We start from the raw sequence: 20083 nt of genomic DNA, 5'->3' as shown, positions 1-20083 counted from the left end.
TAGCCTCAATTTTGTTCAGCAAATTGAATATAGTTGCGGAGAGTCCCTGTAATCCTAGATTCAGATCATTCAGGTGAGAAAAAACATCACCCAGATAGGCCAGTCGTGTGAGAAACTCGTCATCATGCAAGCGGTCAGACGAGAATATTATGGTCAGTAAAGAAAACTTTACTGTAATTAAAACTCTCAACCACTCCGCAAATTTCTTGTTAGCAAACTATAGTTTTGGCAAGTCGGTTAGGACATCTACTTTGTGCATGACACAAGTAATTTCTCCAACAATTGTTTACAGACAGATTATTTCACTTATAATTCACTATAATTCACTTTCACTTATTCACTGTTTACATACACTAAGTTACATACACTCTGTTTCCCCTCATGTCTTTGTGAGAGATTGTTTGTATTTCAGTGTTGTATATATTTTTATATTGGTGCGCGACGGGTCCTCGTACTCATTTTTGTTATTCTGTACAAACAATAGTACGCAAGTATAAACACCATGGGACCACGCAGCTGTCATACCGCTCAGGAAGGAGACTCATTCTGTCTCCTAGATATAAACGTACTTTGGTGCGAAAAGTTCAAATCAGTCCCAGAACAACAGCAAAGGACCATGTGAAGATGCTGGAGGAAACAGGTACAAAAGTATCTATATCCACAGTAAAATGAGTCCTATATCGACATAACCTGAAAGTCCGCTCAGCAAGGAAGAAGCCACTGCTCCAAAACTGCCATAAAAAAGCCAGACTACGGCAACTGCACATGGGGACAAAGATTGTACCTTTTGGAGAAATGTCCTCTGGTCTGATGAAACAAAAATAGAACTGTTTGGCCATAATGACAATTGTTATGTTTGAAGGAAAAAGTGGGAGGCTTGCAAGCCGAAGAACACCATCCCAACCGTGAAGCACGGGGGTGGCAGCRTCATGTTGTGGGGGTGCTTTGCTGCAGGAGGGACTGGTGCACTTCACAAAATACATGGCATCATGGGGATGGAAAAGTATGTGGATATATTGTCGCAACATCTCAAGACATCAGTCAGGAAGTTAAAGCTTGGTCGCAAATGGGTCTTCCAAATGGACAATGACCCCAAGCATACTTCCAAAGTTGTGGCAAAATGGCTTAAGGACAACAAAGTCAAGGTATTGGAGTGGCCATCACAAAGCCCTGACCTGAATCCTATAGAACATTTGTGGRMAGAACTGAAAAAGCRTGTGCGAGCAAGGAGGCCTASAAMCCTGAATCAGTTACACCAGCTCTGTCAGRWGGAATGGGACAAAATTCACCCAACTTATTCTGGGAAGCTTGTGGAAGGCTACCCGAAACATTTGAGCCAAGTTAAACAATTTAAAGGCAATTCTACCAAATTCTAATTGAGTGTATGTAAACTTCTGACCCACTGGGAATGTGATGAAAGAAATAAAAGCTGAAATAAATCATTCTCTCTAATATCATTCTGACATTTCACATTCTTAAAATAAAGTGGTGATCCTAACTGACCCAAGACAGGGAMTTRTTACTRGRATTAAATGTCAGGAATTATGAAAAACTGAGTTTAAATGTATTTGGCTAAGGTGCATGTAAACTTCCGACTTCAACTGTATGTGACATCCTATTTTCTCTCTTCATGTTGACAAATACTGACTGTATACATCACATTTCTGTGTTTTCTCAGCACATTCAAGATATAAAGCTATATTGATTCCAGATATGCTTCTCTTGGCTGATGTCCATATCTGGATCTTGATATGCTTTTTGATATGCTGAAAATAGGATGATGGATTTCTGAGTTTTAAGAACATGGTCAATAATTTGGCAAATACAAAATCCATATTTTATTTTATGCACAGATCATTTTTGGATTCCCTCTGGATATCATACATGGCATGGCTGGATATTGATTCATTACATATCCTGAGATAGGACTATGTGGACATGTTATTTTCTCTATTGGATGACAAAGACTGACAGTTGGCATAAATAGTATATTATCTCAGCACGTACAATGCATATGCTCCATATCAGGACCATATCAGGATCTTGACATGTTTTTTGATATGCTAAATAATCGCAATTCATGATTCTTATTTGAGTTTTGAGGACATCTTTCATAATTTGACAAATATTAAGTTCATATCATTCTTTCAGACACTAGCTATAATTTTTTGAATTCCCTCTGGATATAGGTGTGCCAAACCACAAGCTAAAAGCACAGTAACTGGTAGCCTAGCAACAAGAATAATGTATTTTCTGCTGTTGAATTCCAAATGTCTTTTTTAAATTTGGGCGCCACAAATGAATGTGTCAACAGTGTGTGGTCGAATTGACAAAAGGAGAAACAAAGAAGTGAGACGCTCTTGAKAAAATGCTTCAAAGAAGTTAAAGGTGCAATATGCAGAAATTGCTCTGCTATTTCCTGGTTGCTAAAATTCTAATAGTTTGCGAAATTTTTGTTYGTGACAAAACAAGCAAGCAATAGTGTGGAGAATCATTGTACCATCTAAACCGCTGTGAAATATATTTTCAATAACACAAAATATTGTATATTGTAAACCGATCTACCGCTTCTTAGACTTGCTTTCAATCAGAATGACCGATGCATAACTCACATTTCTATGTGAATTTGTCTGGTTGCCCAAAAAGTTAAATATTGCAGCTTTAACGGTCATTTGAGATGTTTTATTTATTGTAGTAAATAGAATCACATGGTACGGTTATGTGAAATGACAATATTTTCTTACAATATCAACACAATTTTGATTCATGATTTATGCATTGACAGTTTGGAGTGGATCACAAACGAACACTACCACCATGTTGGGGTGGACTGTGAGGGACCACTGCTGACGACCCAATCTGCATCCATTGTCCATAACAAACAGAGCAGGCAGGGGTATTGTCACGACTTCTGCCGAAGTCCAAGCCTCTCCTTGTTCGGGCGGTGCTCGGCGGTCGGCGTCACCGGTCTTCTAGCCATCATTGATCCATGTTTCATTTTCCATTGGTTTTGTCTTGTCTTCCTACACACCTGGTTTCAATCCCTTTCATTACCTGTTGTGCATTTAACCCTCTGTTTCCCCTCATGTCTTTGTGAGAGATTGTTTGTATTTCAGTGTTGTATATATTTTTGTATTGGTGCGCGACGGGTCCTCGTACCCATTTTTGTTATTTTGTTAAATTTTTGGTGTTTGGAGTATGCTTCGTTCATTGTTATTAAATAACTCCATTACACTCAGTTTGATTCTCCTGCGCCTGACTTCCCTGCCACCTATACACTCGACTCTGACAGGTATTGAGAGTGTGCAACTTTTATTTTCTGTTAAATAAATAAAATATCATTTTGGCAAATATTCACCTACATTTGCATCTTCACAGAAAACATGTTATTGGAGCTCTGGATTTGTTATGCGGCATTTTTAAAAACAGAAATAGCAGAGATGTGCTTTGGAAATAGCAACTTAAATATGACGTTTGCCTTTCCGTGCCTTGTAGCCTACTTCTGAATATGGTGCAAATGTATGCTCAGATATGTCACCTTCATGTGTAGAAGCACAGTCACTTTTGGCACCTGAACAGGTAAAATTATTTGGGCGTTGGACATTTGTGACTCATTTCAGGAAACTAGGCATATGTCACGTGTCACTACCTCACAAAAGAGCCATTTGAACTAAAACTTTTAAATGTTTGATCAAAATGAGTTTCTTTTGCAGAAATGCTTTCTGGAACATGTGAACTTTCATGTGCCATCATAATAATATTGTATGCCATCTGTAAATACAAATACAATTGTTAAATTATGAGCCTAGTTGGTTTAGCCACAGAAAAAGGGCCAGCAACCTTCCCGTTAGCCATGATTGGCTGAGATAATGAGTGGGCTGCACATGCCGAGAGATGAGTTTGGATTGGCCTGCCATATTGCACGCTTCTGTCTATTTGAGCTGGTCATTATGTCTAGGTAATCCTGTCTAACACGGCTTTAAAATATATATATATATTGCGTTGTAGATCTTCACTTTCTGGAGGACCGAGTTTTGAAATCAGTGGAATTAGAGTATGATAGCTAAGTGTAACCGATGTGAAATTGCTAGCTAGTTAGCGGGGTGCGCGCTAATAGCGTTTCAATCAGTGATGTCACTCGCTCTGAGACCTTGAAGTAGTTGTTCCCCTTGCTCTGCAAGGGCCGCGGCTTTTGTGGAGCGATGGGTAACGATGCTTCAAGGGTGGCTGTTGTCTATGTGTGCAGAGGTTGGCTCGAGCCCAGATAGGGGCGAGGAGAGGGACGGAAGCTAAACTGTTACATAAGGAGATGGAGAAAACACCAGTCTCTGGATTACATCTTCAATCTAAGGGAAACCATGGCATCTGTGACAGGGAGAAGCGTCCATTCCATGTACTGTAWATGGGTAAGATAGCCTAGCTAGCTACATTTTCAGATATTACGCATTTCTAATTTTGACAAAGTCATTTTCATTTCAAGTTAAAGTGTACTGTTAGCTAGCTTGCTAATGTTAGCTGGCTGGCTTGCTGGTATGATCTTATTATTTGTATCTCAGAGCCATTTACTTTGCTAGTTGAAACAGAAAGTTAGCTAGCTAAAATTGAACCTGGTTGGTTAGCTACCTGCAGATTCATGCAGAATAGTAACGTCATGAGTTGGGACTATGGTTTAATTAGCTAGCTAGCTACATGTCTTATTAAAATACTCCACTATGCAAGTTTCCATTTCAATAGAATGTCACTGCAACAACTGTTGATAGATGTAGCTGGTAAATTCACTCTGGCTATCTACTCCGAACCAGCTCTGCTAGTGTAACAGTTTAACTTTACGTCCGTTCCCTCGCCCCGACCCGACCCGGGCGCGAACCAGGGACCCTCTGCACACATCAACAACAGTCACCCATGAAGCATCGTTACCCATCGCTCCACAAAAGCCGCGGCCCTTGCAGAGCAAGGGGAACCACTACTTCAAGGCCTCAAAGCGAGTGATGTAACCGATTGAAACGCTATTAGCTGCTAACTAGCTAGCCATTTCACATCCGTTACACTAGGGCGAGTAAAATGGTCAGTTCTCTCATTTGTGTCTTCACTGACATTTTCAACATGTCCCTGATTGTGTAATACCAACATGCTTCAAGCAGACCACCATAGTCCCTGTGCCCAAGAACACAAAGGCAAGCTGCCTAAATGACTACAGACCCGTAGCACTCACGTCTGTAGCCATGAAGTGCTTTGAAAGGCTGGTAATGGCTCACATCAACACCATTATCCCAGAAACCCTAGACCCACTCCAATTTGCATACCGCCCAAACAGATCCACAGATGATGCAATCTCTATTGCACTCCACACTGCCCTTTCCCACCTAGACAAAAGGAACACCTATGTGAGAATGCTATTCATTGACTACAGCTCAGTGTTCAACACCATAGTACCCTCTAAGCTCATCACTAAGCTAAGGAACCTGGGACTAAACACCTCCCTCTGCAAGTGGATCCTGGACTTGGGTCCTGGGTCGCCCCCAGGTGGTTACCCAAATGGTTACCTGGACTATTTACATTGTGTGCCCCTCCCAACCTCTCTTTTACGCTGCTGCTACTCTCTGTTTATCTTATATGCATAGTCACTTTAACCATACATCCATGTACCTACTACCTCAATTGGCCCGACCCACCAATGCTCCCGCACATTGGCTAACTGGGCTATCTGCATTGTGTCCCACCTCCCACCAACCCCTCCTTTTACGCTACTGCTACTCTCTGTTCATCATATATGCATAGTCACTTTAATCATACCTACATGTACATACTACCTCAATAAGCCTGACTAACCGGTGTCTGTATATAGCCTTGCTACTCTTATTTTCAAATGTATTTTTACTGTTTAATTTCTTTACTTACCTACACACACACACACACACACACACACACACACACACACCTTTTTTCACACTATTGGTTAGAGCCTGTAAGTAAGCATTTCACTGTAAGGTCTACACCTGTTGTATTCGGCGCACTTGACAAATAAACTTTGATTTGATTTGAAGTAGCTAGCAAGTTAGCCAACATTAGCCAGTTAGCTTGGGTGCTTGACTGCTGTTGTTAACACAGAACGCTCAGATGGTTGGGGCTAAAGCTTAAGAGGGTGTGAACGATGCTGAATGGGTGTAGACAAAGAAGAGCTCTCCAGTAGCTACCAAAACATTCAAAGGCAATTTTCTCAAAAGTGATCAGACTTACAGTACAAGGATGATACAGTAGCAGGGAGATTTCTGAGTTCCGGATTGGATGCATGTAGAAACTGTCCAATCATGTAGAATATCCTAGCTCCGTATATGACATTAAAGACATGCGTATCTGGAGTTTGTCTACTCCTTATACCTAATAAAATGTCAGATATCCAGAAATATATAGATAAAGATATCCCCTGATATTGAACCTTTTCGCCCAGTAGCAGGAGATTCTCCCTCTTTCTTTCCCTCTCTCAGCCCTTTGGAAAACCATGGATAATCTACACTCCAACAAACCCTACAGTTAGAGAATGAAGGAAGAGATCAAGACAGAGAGGAGTGGGGGGGGAGAAAGAGGGAGAAGAAATGAAAGAGAGGATGTGTGAAATAGAGAGAAAGGTGAGAAAGAGAATGACAGGAAATGGATATAGGGGGACAGATGGAGACAGCAGAGAAAAGAAGGAACAAGGCCTATTGCATTACCAACCTCTATAACCAATAGTGTTATATTAGTTTCTATGGTATAGATAACTCACTCACACACAACCATTCCATGTGTCCAAATTCCAACCTTTTCTCAACCATTCCCAGTTTCCGCCTAGAAACAGTGTTGGACTCCTGACCGCACTGCCCACTCTGGTTTGAGAGGAAGTGATGGCATGTTCCACGGGAAGTGGTTATATTGGCCATAGGGGCGGGCCACTGACCGGCCAAACTAATTTCACACTCCCCTTGTACCCAGAATGCCCTGGAGCTACCACAGGGCAGACAGATGGTCATAGAGAGAGAGAGAGAGAGAGAAGTAGTGGCCAACGAAAAAGAGAGAGAGAGTGAGAGAGACCAGTAGTGGCCAACAATAGGAAGGGAGAGAAGTAGAGAGGTAAGGAAAGGAGGGAGGCATGTGTTTCTAATGTTTTCCTTGCACCATATCATTTGAGGACAGTCACTCTCTCCCTCAAGAGTCCTCAGGCCTTTACTGTTGTGTCAATAACATTAGCAATTTACAGACCTGTCACTTCTTACACAGATTAACATGCTAATTACAGCAGAAAAATAAACAGTAGAAGAACACAGACGGGCATCTAGGACAGAACACAGTAGGGAAACTACCCCTCCCTCCCTCCCTCTATCGATGCCTTTCATTATCCCTCGTTGGTAATACTTTACTTGACACCCAGCGTCATAACACGTTATGACACAGTCATAACCATGCCATAATATGTCATAACAGCTGACATAACTTGTCAAAACCTGTTATAATATGGTCATAACACTGTCATGACACACATAGTATATTTAGACCTGTTGTGACATATATTGTGTTATTTTATGGCTGGTTATGACACCTACATAAGAGTGTAAAAACTCACAAAACCTACCACAGGAGTTATTTTATGGCATATTAAATTAACATTGTAATTAGGGAAACATTGATGTCAGACATGCACCTACCTCAATGCTAGGTTGCTGATGACTGGGAATAAAGCAGGAGCAGATTTCAGCAGCAGGGCAACACACCCTCTTTTTGACTGATATAAGGGCATGTACGTGATAGGCCTATCTGGCTTATATGTTTATGATGGTAGTAATTCTTCTTGACAGTGTCAAAGTGTATTTTCTTAGTTCAAGTAAAGTGACACAGGATGGTCATAATGCTTCATGACAGTGTCATGAAGTGTCTTTTCTTCAAGTTATTTAAAATGTTCTGAAAAAACATAACTGTAAAGAATTAATTACAACAACAAAGGATTTAAGAAACACACTTTCGAAACAAAGGGAACTTCTTGGCAGTTTCCTTTCTTTATATAGGTGTCATAACCAGCCATAAAATAATTAGATATATGTCACAACAGGTGTAAATACATGGGTCATGACAGTGATATGACATGGTTATGATCTTGTCATAATGTGTTATGAAACTGGGTGTCAAGTAAAGTGCAACCCCCTCTTTCTGTGCAGTCTCAATACTACTGATACAGGACAGAGTCTCAGTAAGCATCTCATATGAACTGAAAATGAAGGTATCACTATACCTCTTTGTGGAGACCAAGGTACGCTCACATATATGGAAGCTACACTACCAATAGCACCCTATTTTAAACACACTGATGCTGCTTGACTACCATGGCCTTCTTAAGACAGAGTGAAGGAGGGAAGAAGAGATAGAGAGCGAGAAAGAGAGAGAGAGGTCTGAGAAGCAGCCTGTGTGATGGATGGAGTGAAGTGACAGTATAGAGTATTACAGAGGGAGAGAGGGCTCGAGTCTTGTCTGTAATGCAATTGCCCTGTCAGACATGAAACTGCTGCTGCTTCTGGAGAATATCGGTAAGTACAGTATTCAGACACCTTGACTTTTTCCTAATTTTGTGACGTTACAGCCTTATTCTAAAATTGATTAAATATGAAATTTTCTTCATCAATCTACACACAATACACCATAATGACAAAGCAAAAACAGATTATAATTTTTTGGTTGCAGAAACAGAAATAGCTTATTTACATAAGTATTCAGACCCTTTGCTATGAGACTCGAAATTGAGCTCAGATGCATCCTGTTTCCATTGATCATCCTTGAGATGTTTCTACAACATGATTGGAGTCCACCTGTGGTAAATTCAATTGATTGGACATGATTTGGAAAGGCACACACCTGTCTATATAAGGTCCCACAATTGACAGTGCATGTCAGGGCAAAAACCAAGTCATGATGTCGAAGGAATTGTCCATAGAGCTCCGAGACARGATTGTGTCGAGACACAAATCTGGGGAAGTGTACCAAAACATTTCTGCAGCACTGAAGGTCCCCAAGAAAACAGTGGCCTACATCATTCTTAAATGGAAGAAGTTGGGAACCACCAAGACTCTTCCTAGAGCTGGCCGCCCTGCCAAACTGAGCAATCGGGGGAGAAGGGCCTTGGTCAGGGATACGACCAAGAACCCGATGGTTACTGACAGAGCTCCAGAGTTATTTTGTGGAGATGGGAGAACCTTCCAGAAGGACAACCATCTCTGCACCACTCCATCAATCAAGCCTTTATGGTAGTTTGGCCAGATGGAAGCCACTTCTCAGTAAAAGGCACATGGCAGCCCACTTGGAGTTTGCCAAAAGTCACCTAAAGACTCTCAGACCATGAGAAACAAGATTATCTGGTCTGATGACATCAAGATTGAACTATTTGACCTGAATACCAAGCGTCACGTCTGGAGGAAACCTGGCTCCATCCCTACGGTGAAGAATGGGGTTGGCAGCATCATGCTGTGGGGATGTTTTCAGCGGCAGGGACTGGGACACTAATCAGGATTGAGGGAAAGATGAATGGAGCAAAATACAGAGAGATCCTTGATGAAAACCTGCTCCAGTGTGCTCAGGACCTCAGACTGGGGTGAAAGTTCACCTTCCAACAGGACAATAACCCTAAGCACACAGCCAAGACAATGCAGGACTGGCTTTGGGACAAGTCTCTGAAKRTCCTTGAGTAGTCCAGCCAGAGCCCGGTTAAACATCTCTGAAGAGACCTGAAAATAGCTATGCAGCGACGCTCCCCATCCAACCTGACCAGTTTTTGCTTTGTCATTACGGGGTATTGTGTGTAGATTGACAGGGGGAAAAACAATTAATTTCATTTTAGAATAAGGTTGTAATGTAACAAAATGTGGGAAAAGTCAAGGGGTCTGAATACTTTCCGAATGCACTGTACATGCACTACATGAGTATGTGGACACATGCTTGTCAAAACATCTCATTCCAAAGTCATGGACATTAATATGAAGTTGGACCCCCTTTGCTGCTCCTCTCTTCTGGGAAGGCATTCCATGACTAGATGTTGGAACATTGCAGAGGGGATTTGCTTCCATTCAGCCACAAGAGCATTAGTGAGGGTGGGCATGCATTGTGCACAGGGGCCTTGTCATGCTGAAACAGGAAATGGCCTTCCCCAAACTGCTGCCACAAAGTTGGAAGCACAGAATCATCTAGAATGTCATTGTACGCTGTAGCTTTAAGATTTTCCTTCATTGGAACTAAGGGGCCTAGCCCGAACAATGAAAAACAGCCCCAGACCATTATTCCTCCTCCACCAAACTTTACATTTGGCACTATGCATTGGGGCAGGTAGCTTCCTACTGGCATCCGCAAAACCCAAATTCGTCCATCGTACTGCCAGATGGTGAAGCGTGATTCATCACTCCAGAAAACACGTTTCCACTGGCGGCGAGCTGTACACAACTCCCGCCGATGCTTGGCATTGTGCGTAGTGATCTTAGGGTTGTGTGCAGTTGCTGGTTCATGAAAATCAATTTAATGAAGCTCCCGACTAACAGTTTTTGCGCTGACCTTGCTTCCAGAGGCAGTTTGGAACCCGGAAGTGAGCTTCAGCACTCGGCGGTCCTGTTTTGTGAGCTTGTGTGGCCTACCACATTGCGGCGGAGCCGTTTTTGCTCCTAGAAGTTTCCCCTTCACAATAACAGCATTTACAGTTGACCGGGGCAGCTCTAGCAGGACAGGAATTTGATTAACTGACTTTTTGGAAAGGTGGCATCCTAAGATGGTGCCACGTTGAAAGTCACTGAGTTCTTCAGTAAGGCCTTTCTACTACCTATTATGTTTGTCTATGGAGATTGCATGGCTGTGTGCTCGATTTTATACACATGTCCACATACTTTTGTATATATAGTGTTGTATTCTAAAGTGTTGTATTCTACACTATAGCCAATCGGCAAAAATATAAAAATAAAGGAGGGGCATTTATTATTCCAGACTGCAGGTCGTGGTTGGAACACATATTTCCCTACTTTAATCAACCAGACCATTTTGAATTTGTGATTAAACTGTTGTGATTTAGCAAATAATATATATAGCTTGTCTACAGTTTTGTTTGTGTTTTATAGGCAGTCATTTATAGGCAGTCATGCGTGAGTTGAGGGAACGGTTGGATCGAAATTGAGTGAGAGAAAAAAGAATGCTGGGAGAAGAACAGTGATCACTCGGCTAGTTGAATTTTTTGTTGTGAGTCGCTAACAAATGGAAGTAACACGAATCAACGTGAATTAACGGTTGTCTTCGTGAGAACATTTCAGATGCCGCCTGCTGTATGACTGAGATAGAACTTTATTGCTCCCTAGTGGTCAAACCATGCAATAGGATTTGACGTGGAATTTTATGAAAGTTTCTCATCGTTTTAACGGAAAACTGTAACGGAAATATACTTTAAACGTTAAGAAAAATGGTCAATTTGTCAATACCCTAGTACTGACACATGATCACAATAAAACACTGAGAAACCTCAGCAATCTGCTCAATTTATCCCACAAGTCCCCCCAATGCACTCCACAAGCATGGACTGGATATCTGAGTGTAGCTCATGTACGTCTCCAGTCCAGCTCCTTATGCAAACCACCCTTCTAGACATCTATTTCAATTAATAGTGGCCAGCCCGCCGACACACACATACGTATATATTACAGTGTGAACCATTTTTTATTTTACCAGGCAAGCCAGTTAAGAACAAATTCTTATTTTCAATGACAGCCTAGAAACTGCCTTGTTCAGAGGCAGAAGGACAGATTTTTACCTTGTTCAGGGATTTGATCTTGCAACCTTTCAGTTACTAGTCCAACACTAACCACTAGGCTACCTGCCATCCCATGAGTAAGACACTTGAGAGACAATGACAAGGAGGAGAGAGGAGGAGCTGGCCTATTAGATCAGACAACAGCACAGTTCAATGTCCCCCAAGGTATTCGATATATGATTGATTGATTGTCCATCTCACCTGAGGCGTCCTCGAGGGACGTGTCCCAGAGCGTGTCCATGTGCCCTCCTGACGCTCTGATCGCCCTCATGCAGATGACTGTGTAGCGAGGGAGAGCGGGAGTGGGAGGAGCGAGAGCTGCCTGTGCTCTGGAGACTGCTGTCTGGCACCTCTCCATGATGAGTCTGGAATACAGCACACACACTGTCACACACACACGTAGGCACACACACACACAGACTCTCTTTCTCGCAATTCAATTCAAGGGGCTTTATTGGCATGGAAACATATGTTTACATTGGCAAAGCAAGTGAAATGGATAAACAAAAACTAAAATAAACAAGTTCGAAAAGAATAAAGACATTTCAAATGTCATATTATGTCTATCTAGAGTGTTGTAATGATGTGCAAATAGTTAAAGTAAAAAAAAGTGAATTTTTTTTACATAAACATGGGTTGCATTTACAATGGTGTTTGTTCTTCACTGGTTGACCTTTCCTGACAACAGGTCACACATCGTCACCCACCAGTTTGTTTTTTCATTATTTGTGGGTCTGTGTAATCTGAGGGAAATATGAGTCTCTAATATGGTCATACATTTAGCAGGAGGTTAAAAAATGCAGCTCAGTTTCCACCTCATTTTGTGGGCACATAGCCTGTCTTCACTTGTGCATATAGCCTGTCTTCTCTTAAGAGCGAGGTCTGCCTACGCCAACCTTTCTCAATAGCAATGCTCAMTGAGTCTGTACATAGTCAAAGCTCTCTCTCTCTCTTTAGTACAGGGTTTCCCAAACTCGGTCCTCAGGACTCCAAGGGGTGCACGTTTTGATTTTTGACCTAGCACTACACAGCTGAATCAAATAATCAGCTAATCATCTAGCTTTGATCATTTGAATAAGATGTGTAGTGTTAGGGCAAAAACCAAAACGTGTACCCCTTGGGGTCCAGAGGACCAAGTTTGGGAAACTCAGGTATAGTGTATTCACAAACACGTGCAACGAAACTAGCATTTCAAACAAAATTAACGAAATTATATTGTAATTTATTTTACACTTGTTTGTGAATCTCACTCACTCACTCACTCACTCACTCACTCACTCACTCACTCACTCACTCACTCACTCACTCACTCACTCACTCACTCACTCACTCACTCACTCACTCACTCACTCACTCACTCACTCACTCACTCACTCACTCACTCACCTCCCCCAGGCTGGCGTGTTGTTGGTGTTGTCCCAGTGCAGGCAGGCTCCTCAGAGAGGGGACAGGAGATTGACCCTGTCGACCGTGACCCTGCCGCAGGGCCTGCCCCAGACCGTGACCGCTCTCCCCGTTGAGGTTGTTGTCGCTAGCGGAGCGCAGCAGGGAGCGGGGCGAAGGCAGTCCTCCCACCAACACACGTCTACGGTTAGTATAGGAGGGGGTCTCCCTGAAAGGCACTGGGAGAGGGTGACACAACATGTTGCTAGTCAAATCAACATAACAATGTGTACAGGGGTTGCGTTAAATGGACATTTCAGTATGATGCATTCAGTTGTACAACTGACTAGGTATCCCCCTTTCCCTTACTACATTCCCTGAGGTAGTACCAAGGCTACATAGCTTTATGTGTACATACATCTTACTGCATTGAATTAGGAATCTGGGATATTCTTTCCGTCAAACACTAGATGGCAGAATTTTCACACGTAGCATATTGACTCCCAGTACACTGAATCACACAAAAAAGTGCACATGATCAGGGATAATGACAGAGTGGGTGATTACAGTGGCTACAGTAGGAGTGCTTCAGTCACTTGGCTGAGGACTCTCTTATCCTCTCACACCACTATGGAGGTGTTTACTCAATTAAAGTCCAATGACCACATGCTGTTAGCCACGTACCCATGGCATGTCGTCTACTCACCAACGTCTGACACTTTGTGGATCTTAATGATTTCAGCCAGGTCAAAGTTTCCTGCTATAATGGCAACCTGGAGGAGGAAAGAGGGAGGGGAGAGGAGGGAAGGGGAAGAGAGGGAAGGAGAAGAGAGCGGAGGGAGGGAAGGAAGGAGAGGATAAAGTCACATATGTTGTGTGTTTGTTCCCTTCCCAAAAACAGGTTAGTATCCTGCTTCTCAACACAAGTGTTCCGTAAAACAAGGCTCCCATAGGAAACTGCCATTCTCATGGGGGAGAACAGAACCCTGCTGAAACCTGATGTCTCAGTCTCTGCGTCTGTCTGGAATAAACCTTAGCCTCTGTTGTTTCAAGAAAATACATTTTGGGAACCAATTATCAGATGTATGCTGCATCTATTCTAACGGCTAACAGGCAACATTCCATCCAAAACCTACTTTCTCCCTCCCTCCCTCAATATCAGTTTTTTAAGACTACATTTCCATCACAAATGTTATCTCTCCCATCTTCATCACGCTGTGGTTCTCTCACACGTTGGCCACTACTGCGTTGTGGCCAACTACTACGTCTACGGCCTTCATCATCCACGGATAGTGATTTTTGGTCCAGTCGACACAACATCTGGACAGCCTTTTTTGGTCTCGCCTAGGGCGGCAGAACGGCAAGGACAAGCCCTGCTATTGTCTGAATCCGGCATCACTTCTCTGTTATTATAGTCTCTGATATTCTTTGTCTCTCACTCTCACTTTTCTCTACTGCTTTCTCATACCTTTTCTGTCAATCTCACACCTTCCCTTCATCTCTTTCATACTGTATCCCTCAACTCCCTTTTTCCTCCTCCTTCTCCAAGAGCTGCTTGGAGGAGCCAGACTCTCTGAGTTGGCCTTGACTGACGCTCATTCTTCAAGGTCAAATAGGGGGCGCTTATATTTGTCCTGTTCACTGCGTGCACAAGTGGGTAACCTGTACGAGTGTGAAAATGGAAATGTGTTTTTTGCGTATCCCAACTCCCCGGACCCATTATTGATGGYGGCCCWGGAGCAATTAGGGTTAAGTGCCTTGCTCAAGGGCAGATCGACATATTTTTCACCTTGTTCGCTCAGTGAATMGAAATAGCAACCTTTCGGTTTCTAACGCTCCAGCCATTAGGCTACCTGCCTTAGCAGACAGACAATGGTGTGTGCATGYGTGTACGTGCGCWGGTATTTCAATAAAGGGATTTGTGCTACCATATTGCTGCGGCTGGAACCACTCCTAGGCCAGGTTTCCCAAAAGCATCTTAAGGCTAAGTTCATCGTTAGAGCCTTCATAGGAGCATCGTTAAATCTCCGAGCTATTTCCCAAAACCATCGATATTAACGTTGCACTTAAACGCTCTTAATCTAACACCTCAGACCTCTTAGAACAGGTACTATTCCAGCATTCCTTTATACACAGAAGATCTCCGATCAACATGGAATCACATGTTTTATCATCTCTCTGTGACCACTTTCAGACTTCACTAATAAATAAAGTTGCCAGTGTCTTTGCAGTTGATACAAACAAACAACGTATAAAAATATGATTCAAATGAAAACTGAGATAAATGAACTCAAATATAAATATAGCAGGCATTAATTATGTTCAATAAATTGAGTTCTACTGGTAGACTACTGTCTGTCATTTGTCTCAWTATATTTTATGATGTGTGCGCAATGGTGTGCCAAATCTGTGATTTTGTGAATTTTTATTGGGTAAGCTTTAGAATAAGCCGCCTCAATATTTGCAGCAGACATAGGTAGTAATATCTCTCTCCAAAACTAGCATTTCAAACAAAATTAAATAGTAATTTGTTTTCCTTTTGTTTGCTTTCTCTCTCTCTGATTCATATTTTACACATTAGTAATCGTTCATTAAAAGGCTGCTTGTAACAGATGTCTGATAGCAGTGTGTGTTTCTTATTTCTGGCACTGTGTGAGCGTGTGCACGTGCATGTGAGCAAATGTGTGTGCATGCGCTGGCGCTGTGTGGAGCCAGCTATCCCTGTGTACAAACAAATTAACTTTGATGTGTTGAGGAAATCTGTGTCAATGTCAATTTGACACAGGCTTAATCACACAGCTTGTCACAGAGGCAAGCCAGAGTACAGAAACAGTGTTTCAAGTGGAGTTGCCTTCATGCCATGTAGTTATGGCAGAACAAATATTAATACATTATCTTTGATGTCCACCTCCCTTGACCTCCAAGAGTTTCTGAAACCTTCTCCCATATTAAGTCATATAAAGTTTTCCTTATGGCATGTGGTTATTGTATAGCTAGAACGTAATGTCTGATAGAGGCCAGGTGAAGGAAGGAGAGTCTCACCTGAAAGGCCGTCTGGCTGTTGTAGTTCTTGATCTCTTTATTCACTCCCCGAAACAGTAGAACTCTGGTACAGCTATCCTGAAAGAGGAAGAGAAAGAGAGCATTTTCTTTTTTTCTTTTTTCGATCAGTTGTATTTTGGTTGCATATACAGTAGCTGGGCAATTCATCAGCACACACATGAACAAGCACTCACGCACAAGCATGCACATGCACACAAACCCATAAACCTGTCTCTTATACACATCTAGATGTGTATAAGAGACAGCACACACACACGCACGACTTACACGGGGCAACAGGACAGCGTACACAAAATATATATGAGGCTCCATTGAGTGCCAGCTCTATTCTCTAATTGGTCCCAACAGAGCTAAGTCTGCTAATTACACTGACCAGAGTTAGTGAGAGAGAGAGAGCCTTCCACTCCCCTTCCCTTCCTCTGCATTCTCATCACCCTCCTCTACCCCAATCTCTCCCTCCATTCATAGCCTAACATAGCGTGTCTGTTGCTGTGGATGTGTGTGTCATTAGGCTATATCATTGGTGCTGTGTGTAAATGTATAGTCCTCTCCCTCTCTCAGGAGGGATCCATGGGTTAACGGGAGGGCTATGTGTTTACAGGGTATAGATCAATATTTAATTTAAAACACAGAGTAGAATTAACAGCTCTATGATTGATCTTCTTAACCAAACATGCTCTCTCCCTGGACCCTATTGAGTCATTATCACGCATGCACACACACGCACGTGCACACACACACACACAGGATTGCACATCTCTGTTCAAATGACATTGATCTCACAGGAACCTATAGTAAGAGTGCTGTAGAGCCTTCTTTTGGTGACAAACTACATGAAAGCAGTGCAACCCTGCCTTGAGTTGTGCATGTGCCTGCCTCCGTGTGTGTGTGTGTGTCTGCCTCCGTGTGTGTGTGTGTCTGTCTCCGTGTGTGTGTGTCTGTCTCCGTGTGTGTGTCTGCCTCCGTGTGTGTGTGTGTCTGCCTCCGTGTGTGTGTGTGTGTGTGTCTGCCTCCGTGTGTGTGTGTATTTTTAAGGTAAGCAGAGGTAGACATAAGGAGTCAGCAGAACATCCTCTACCGAACAAGGCTGTTCAATAATGCATTGCCTCTCCTGTAATAGCCCTGTAATCACATCATGTTAATGCTAGCACGCTAACATAGCTAAAAACCCATAGAGTTGAACCCCTGAGGCTGTTAGCTAATCACTAGTCGCCTGTAAAATTTGCACACAAAAACACACATTCTTTCTCTCGTTTAAACGTCTCTTCTGGTTTACACTTAAAGGTGAGGAGCATAATTGTAGCTGTACCACATTAAGGCTCTGACGGTGAATTAGCTAGGGTGGTTAATACATATTGAGGAGGGCTGTGTGTGTGTCCTGTTCTCCATTAGGCAGGAGACTAGCAGTAGCAGAATAATCTACAGAGAATGAGAAAATATCCATTAAGGAGGGTGACATGCATGAGACAGGAGAGACAGGGGTGAGAGAATAAGAGAAGGGAGAGAGTGACGAGTGTAGAAACAGAGAGAAAGTGATGGAGAGAAAGAAAGAGAGGTTGTTCAGTATCTCTCCCCAATCTTGACCCTCCATGAGTGTGTCTTTGTGTGTGTGTGTCATTGTCTGTGTAGTTATGTGTGCATGCTCTTTTTAATTGGAATGGGGGATAACCTATGCATCAACTGCTTTCTCTGTGCTCTCTCAAACACACAAACACACACACACACACACGCACGCAGGCACGCACGCACACACACACGCAAACATACACACACACACAAACGCTCCAGGAGACCAATTATAGAGAGGGACATCCCTCTCCCTGCTCACAGCACTAGTCATATTATACGAAACCTTTAAGCATCCAGCAGACGTCGTCACCACGTTTCTTTACCACAATATACAGCACCAGTCAAAAGTTTGGATAAACCTACTCATTCTAGGGTTTTTCTTTTCTTTTTACAATTTTCTATATTGTAGAATAAGAGTGAAGACATCAAAACTATGAAATAATGTAGTAACCAAAAAAGTGTTAACAAATCAAAATATATTTCATATTTTAAATTCTTCAAAGTAGCCATCCTTTGTCTTGATGACAGCTTTGCACACTCCTGGCATTCTCTCAACCAGCTTCACTTGGAATGCTTTTCCAACTGTCTTGAAGGAGTTCCCACATATGCTTGTTGGCTGCTTTGTTGGCTGCTTTTCCTTCACTCTGCAGTCCAACTCATCCCAAACCATCTCAATTTGGTTGAGGTCGGGTGATTGTGGAGGCCAGGTCATCTGATGCAGCACTCCATCACTCTCCTTCTTGTTCAAATAGCCCTTACACAGCCTGGAGGTGTGTTGGGTTATTGTCCTGTTGAAAAACAAATGATAGATCCACTAAGCGAAAACCATATGGGATGGTGTATCGCTGCAGAATGCGGCTGTAGCCATGCTKRTTAAGTGTGCCTTAAATTCTAAATAAATCACTGACAGTGTCACCAGTAGGTGGGAACCACACATGTGTGGGAACCACACATGCAGAGATCGTCGTCCATGTTTCACGGTGGAAACCACACATGCAGAGATCGTCCTCCATGTTTCACGGTGGGAACCACACATGCAGAGATCATCCATTCACCTACTCGCCATCTCACACAGACACAGCGGTTGAAACAAAAAAATCTAACATTTGGACTCATCAGACCAAAGGACATATGTCCACCTGTCTAATGTCCATTTATCGTGTTTCTAGGCCCAAAGTCTCTTCTTCTTATTGGTGTCCTTTAGTAGTGGTTTCTTTGCAGCAATTCGACCATGAAGGCCTRAWTCACGTAGTCCCCTCTGAACAGTTGATGTTGAGATGTGTCTGTTACTTGAACTCTGCGAATTTATTTGGGCTGCAATTTCTGAGGCTGTTAACTCTAATGAACATATCCTCTGCAGCAGAGGTAACTCTGGGTTTTACTTTCCTGTGGCTGTCCTCATGAGAGCCAGTTTCATCATAGCACTTGATGGTTTTTGCGACTGCACTTGAAGAAACTTTTAAAGTTCTTGAAATTTTCCAGATTGACTGACCATATCTTAAGGTAATGATGGACTGTCATTTTTCTTTGCTTATTTGAGCTGTTCTTGCCATAATATGGACTTGGTCTTTTACCAAATAGGGCTATACTCTATATACCAACCCTACAGTACCTTGTCACAACACAACTGATTGGCTCAAACGCATTAAGAAGGAAATAAATTCCCCAAATGAACTTTTAACAAGGCACACCAGCTAAAAATTGAAATGCATTCCATGTGACTACCTCGTGAAACTGTTTGAGAGAATGACACGAGTGTGCAAATCTGTCATCAAGGCAAAGGGTGGCTACTTTGAAGAATCTCAAAGATAAAATATATTTTGATTTGTTTAAAAATAAATTGGTTACTACATGATTCCATATGTGTTATTTCATAGTTTTGATGTCTTCACTATTATTCTACAATGTAGAAAATAGTAAAAATAAAGAAAAACCTTGAATGAGTAGGTGTGTCTTTTCACATTTAGAATCTTCCTGATGCCATTCTGTTCCTTCTCCATGTCTTTCTTGTCTGACAGGTGTGTGATTCCACCTGGGTTCCACTCATTCCCTCAGATTCCTGTTATCCCTTTCTCAGCTGGTGTTGTGTCTGCTCAATCACTCCCCTCTAGTAGTGGCATTAACCAGTCTACTCTGTTCATTAACCAGTCTACTTCTGACTGACTGATTGACTGACTGGGACTGTCTCTTTATTGACTCATCAATCTGGAGGCTGCCTGTCATGTGCTTCTCTTTCATCCTCATTTTTTCTTTGGCTCTCTACTTTTCTCT

General features: G+C 42.4%; 1 protein-coding gene and 1 long non-coding RNA gene across 2 annotated transcripts in view; one reads left to right on the top strand and one right to left on the bottom strand.

The window, feature by feature from the left end:
- LOC139023062 (uncharacterized) overlaps positions 1 to 20083 on the top strand; it is an 870035-nt gene that overhangs the window by 86659 nt on the left and 763293 nt on the right. The window lies entirely within an intron of this gene.
- Positions 11995 to 20083, bottom strand: part of LOC111952207 (SH3 and multiple ankyrin repeat domains protein 3-like) — a 31380-nt gene continuing 23291 nt past the window's right edge. The window contains exons 6-9 of the mRNA XM_070435365.1: positions 16223 to 16300; positions 13887 to 13953; positions 13184 to 13419; positions 11995 to 12162 (exon numbers count right to left, since the gene is read on the bottom strand). Of these exons, the coding sequence (XP_070291466.1) occupies positions 11995 to 12162; positions 13184 to 13419; positions 13887 to 13953; positions 16223 to 16300 (549 nt within the window). The remainder of the gene's footprint in view (positions 12163 to 13183; positions 13420 to 13886; positions 13954 to 16222; positions 16301 to 20083) is intronic.

This window comes from Salvelinus sp. IW2-2015, linkage group LG26 (assembly GCF_002910315.2).
Source record: "Salvelinus sp. IW2-2015 linkage group LG26, ASM291031v2, whole genome shotgun sequence".
In the NCBI taxonomy this organism is placed as follows: domain Eukaryota; kingdom Metazoa; phylum Chordata; class Actinopteri; order Salmoniformes; family Salmonidae; genus Salvelinus; species Salvelinus sp. IW2-2015.
Note: the sequence above shows the minus strand (reverse complement) of the source record. Positions and strands in the feature narration are given on the sequence as shown.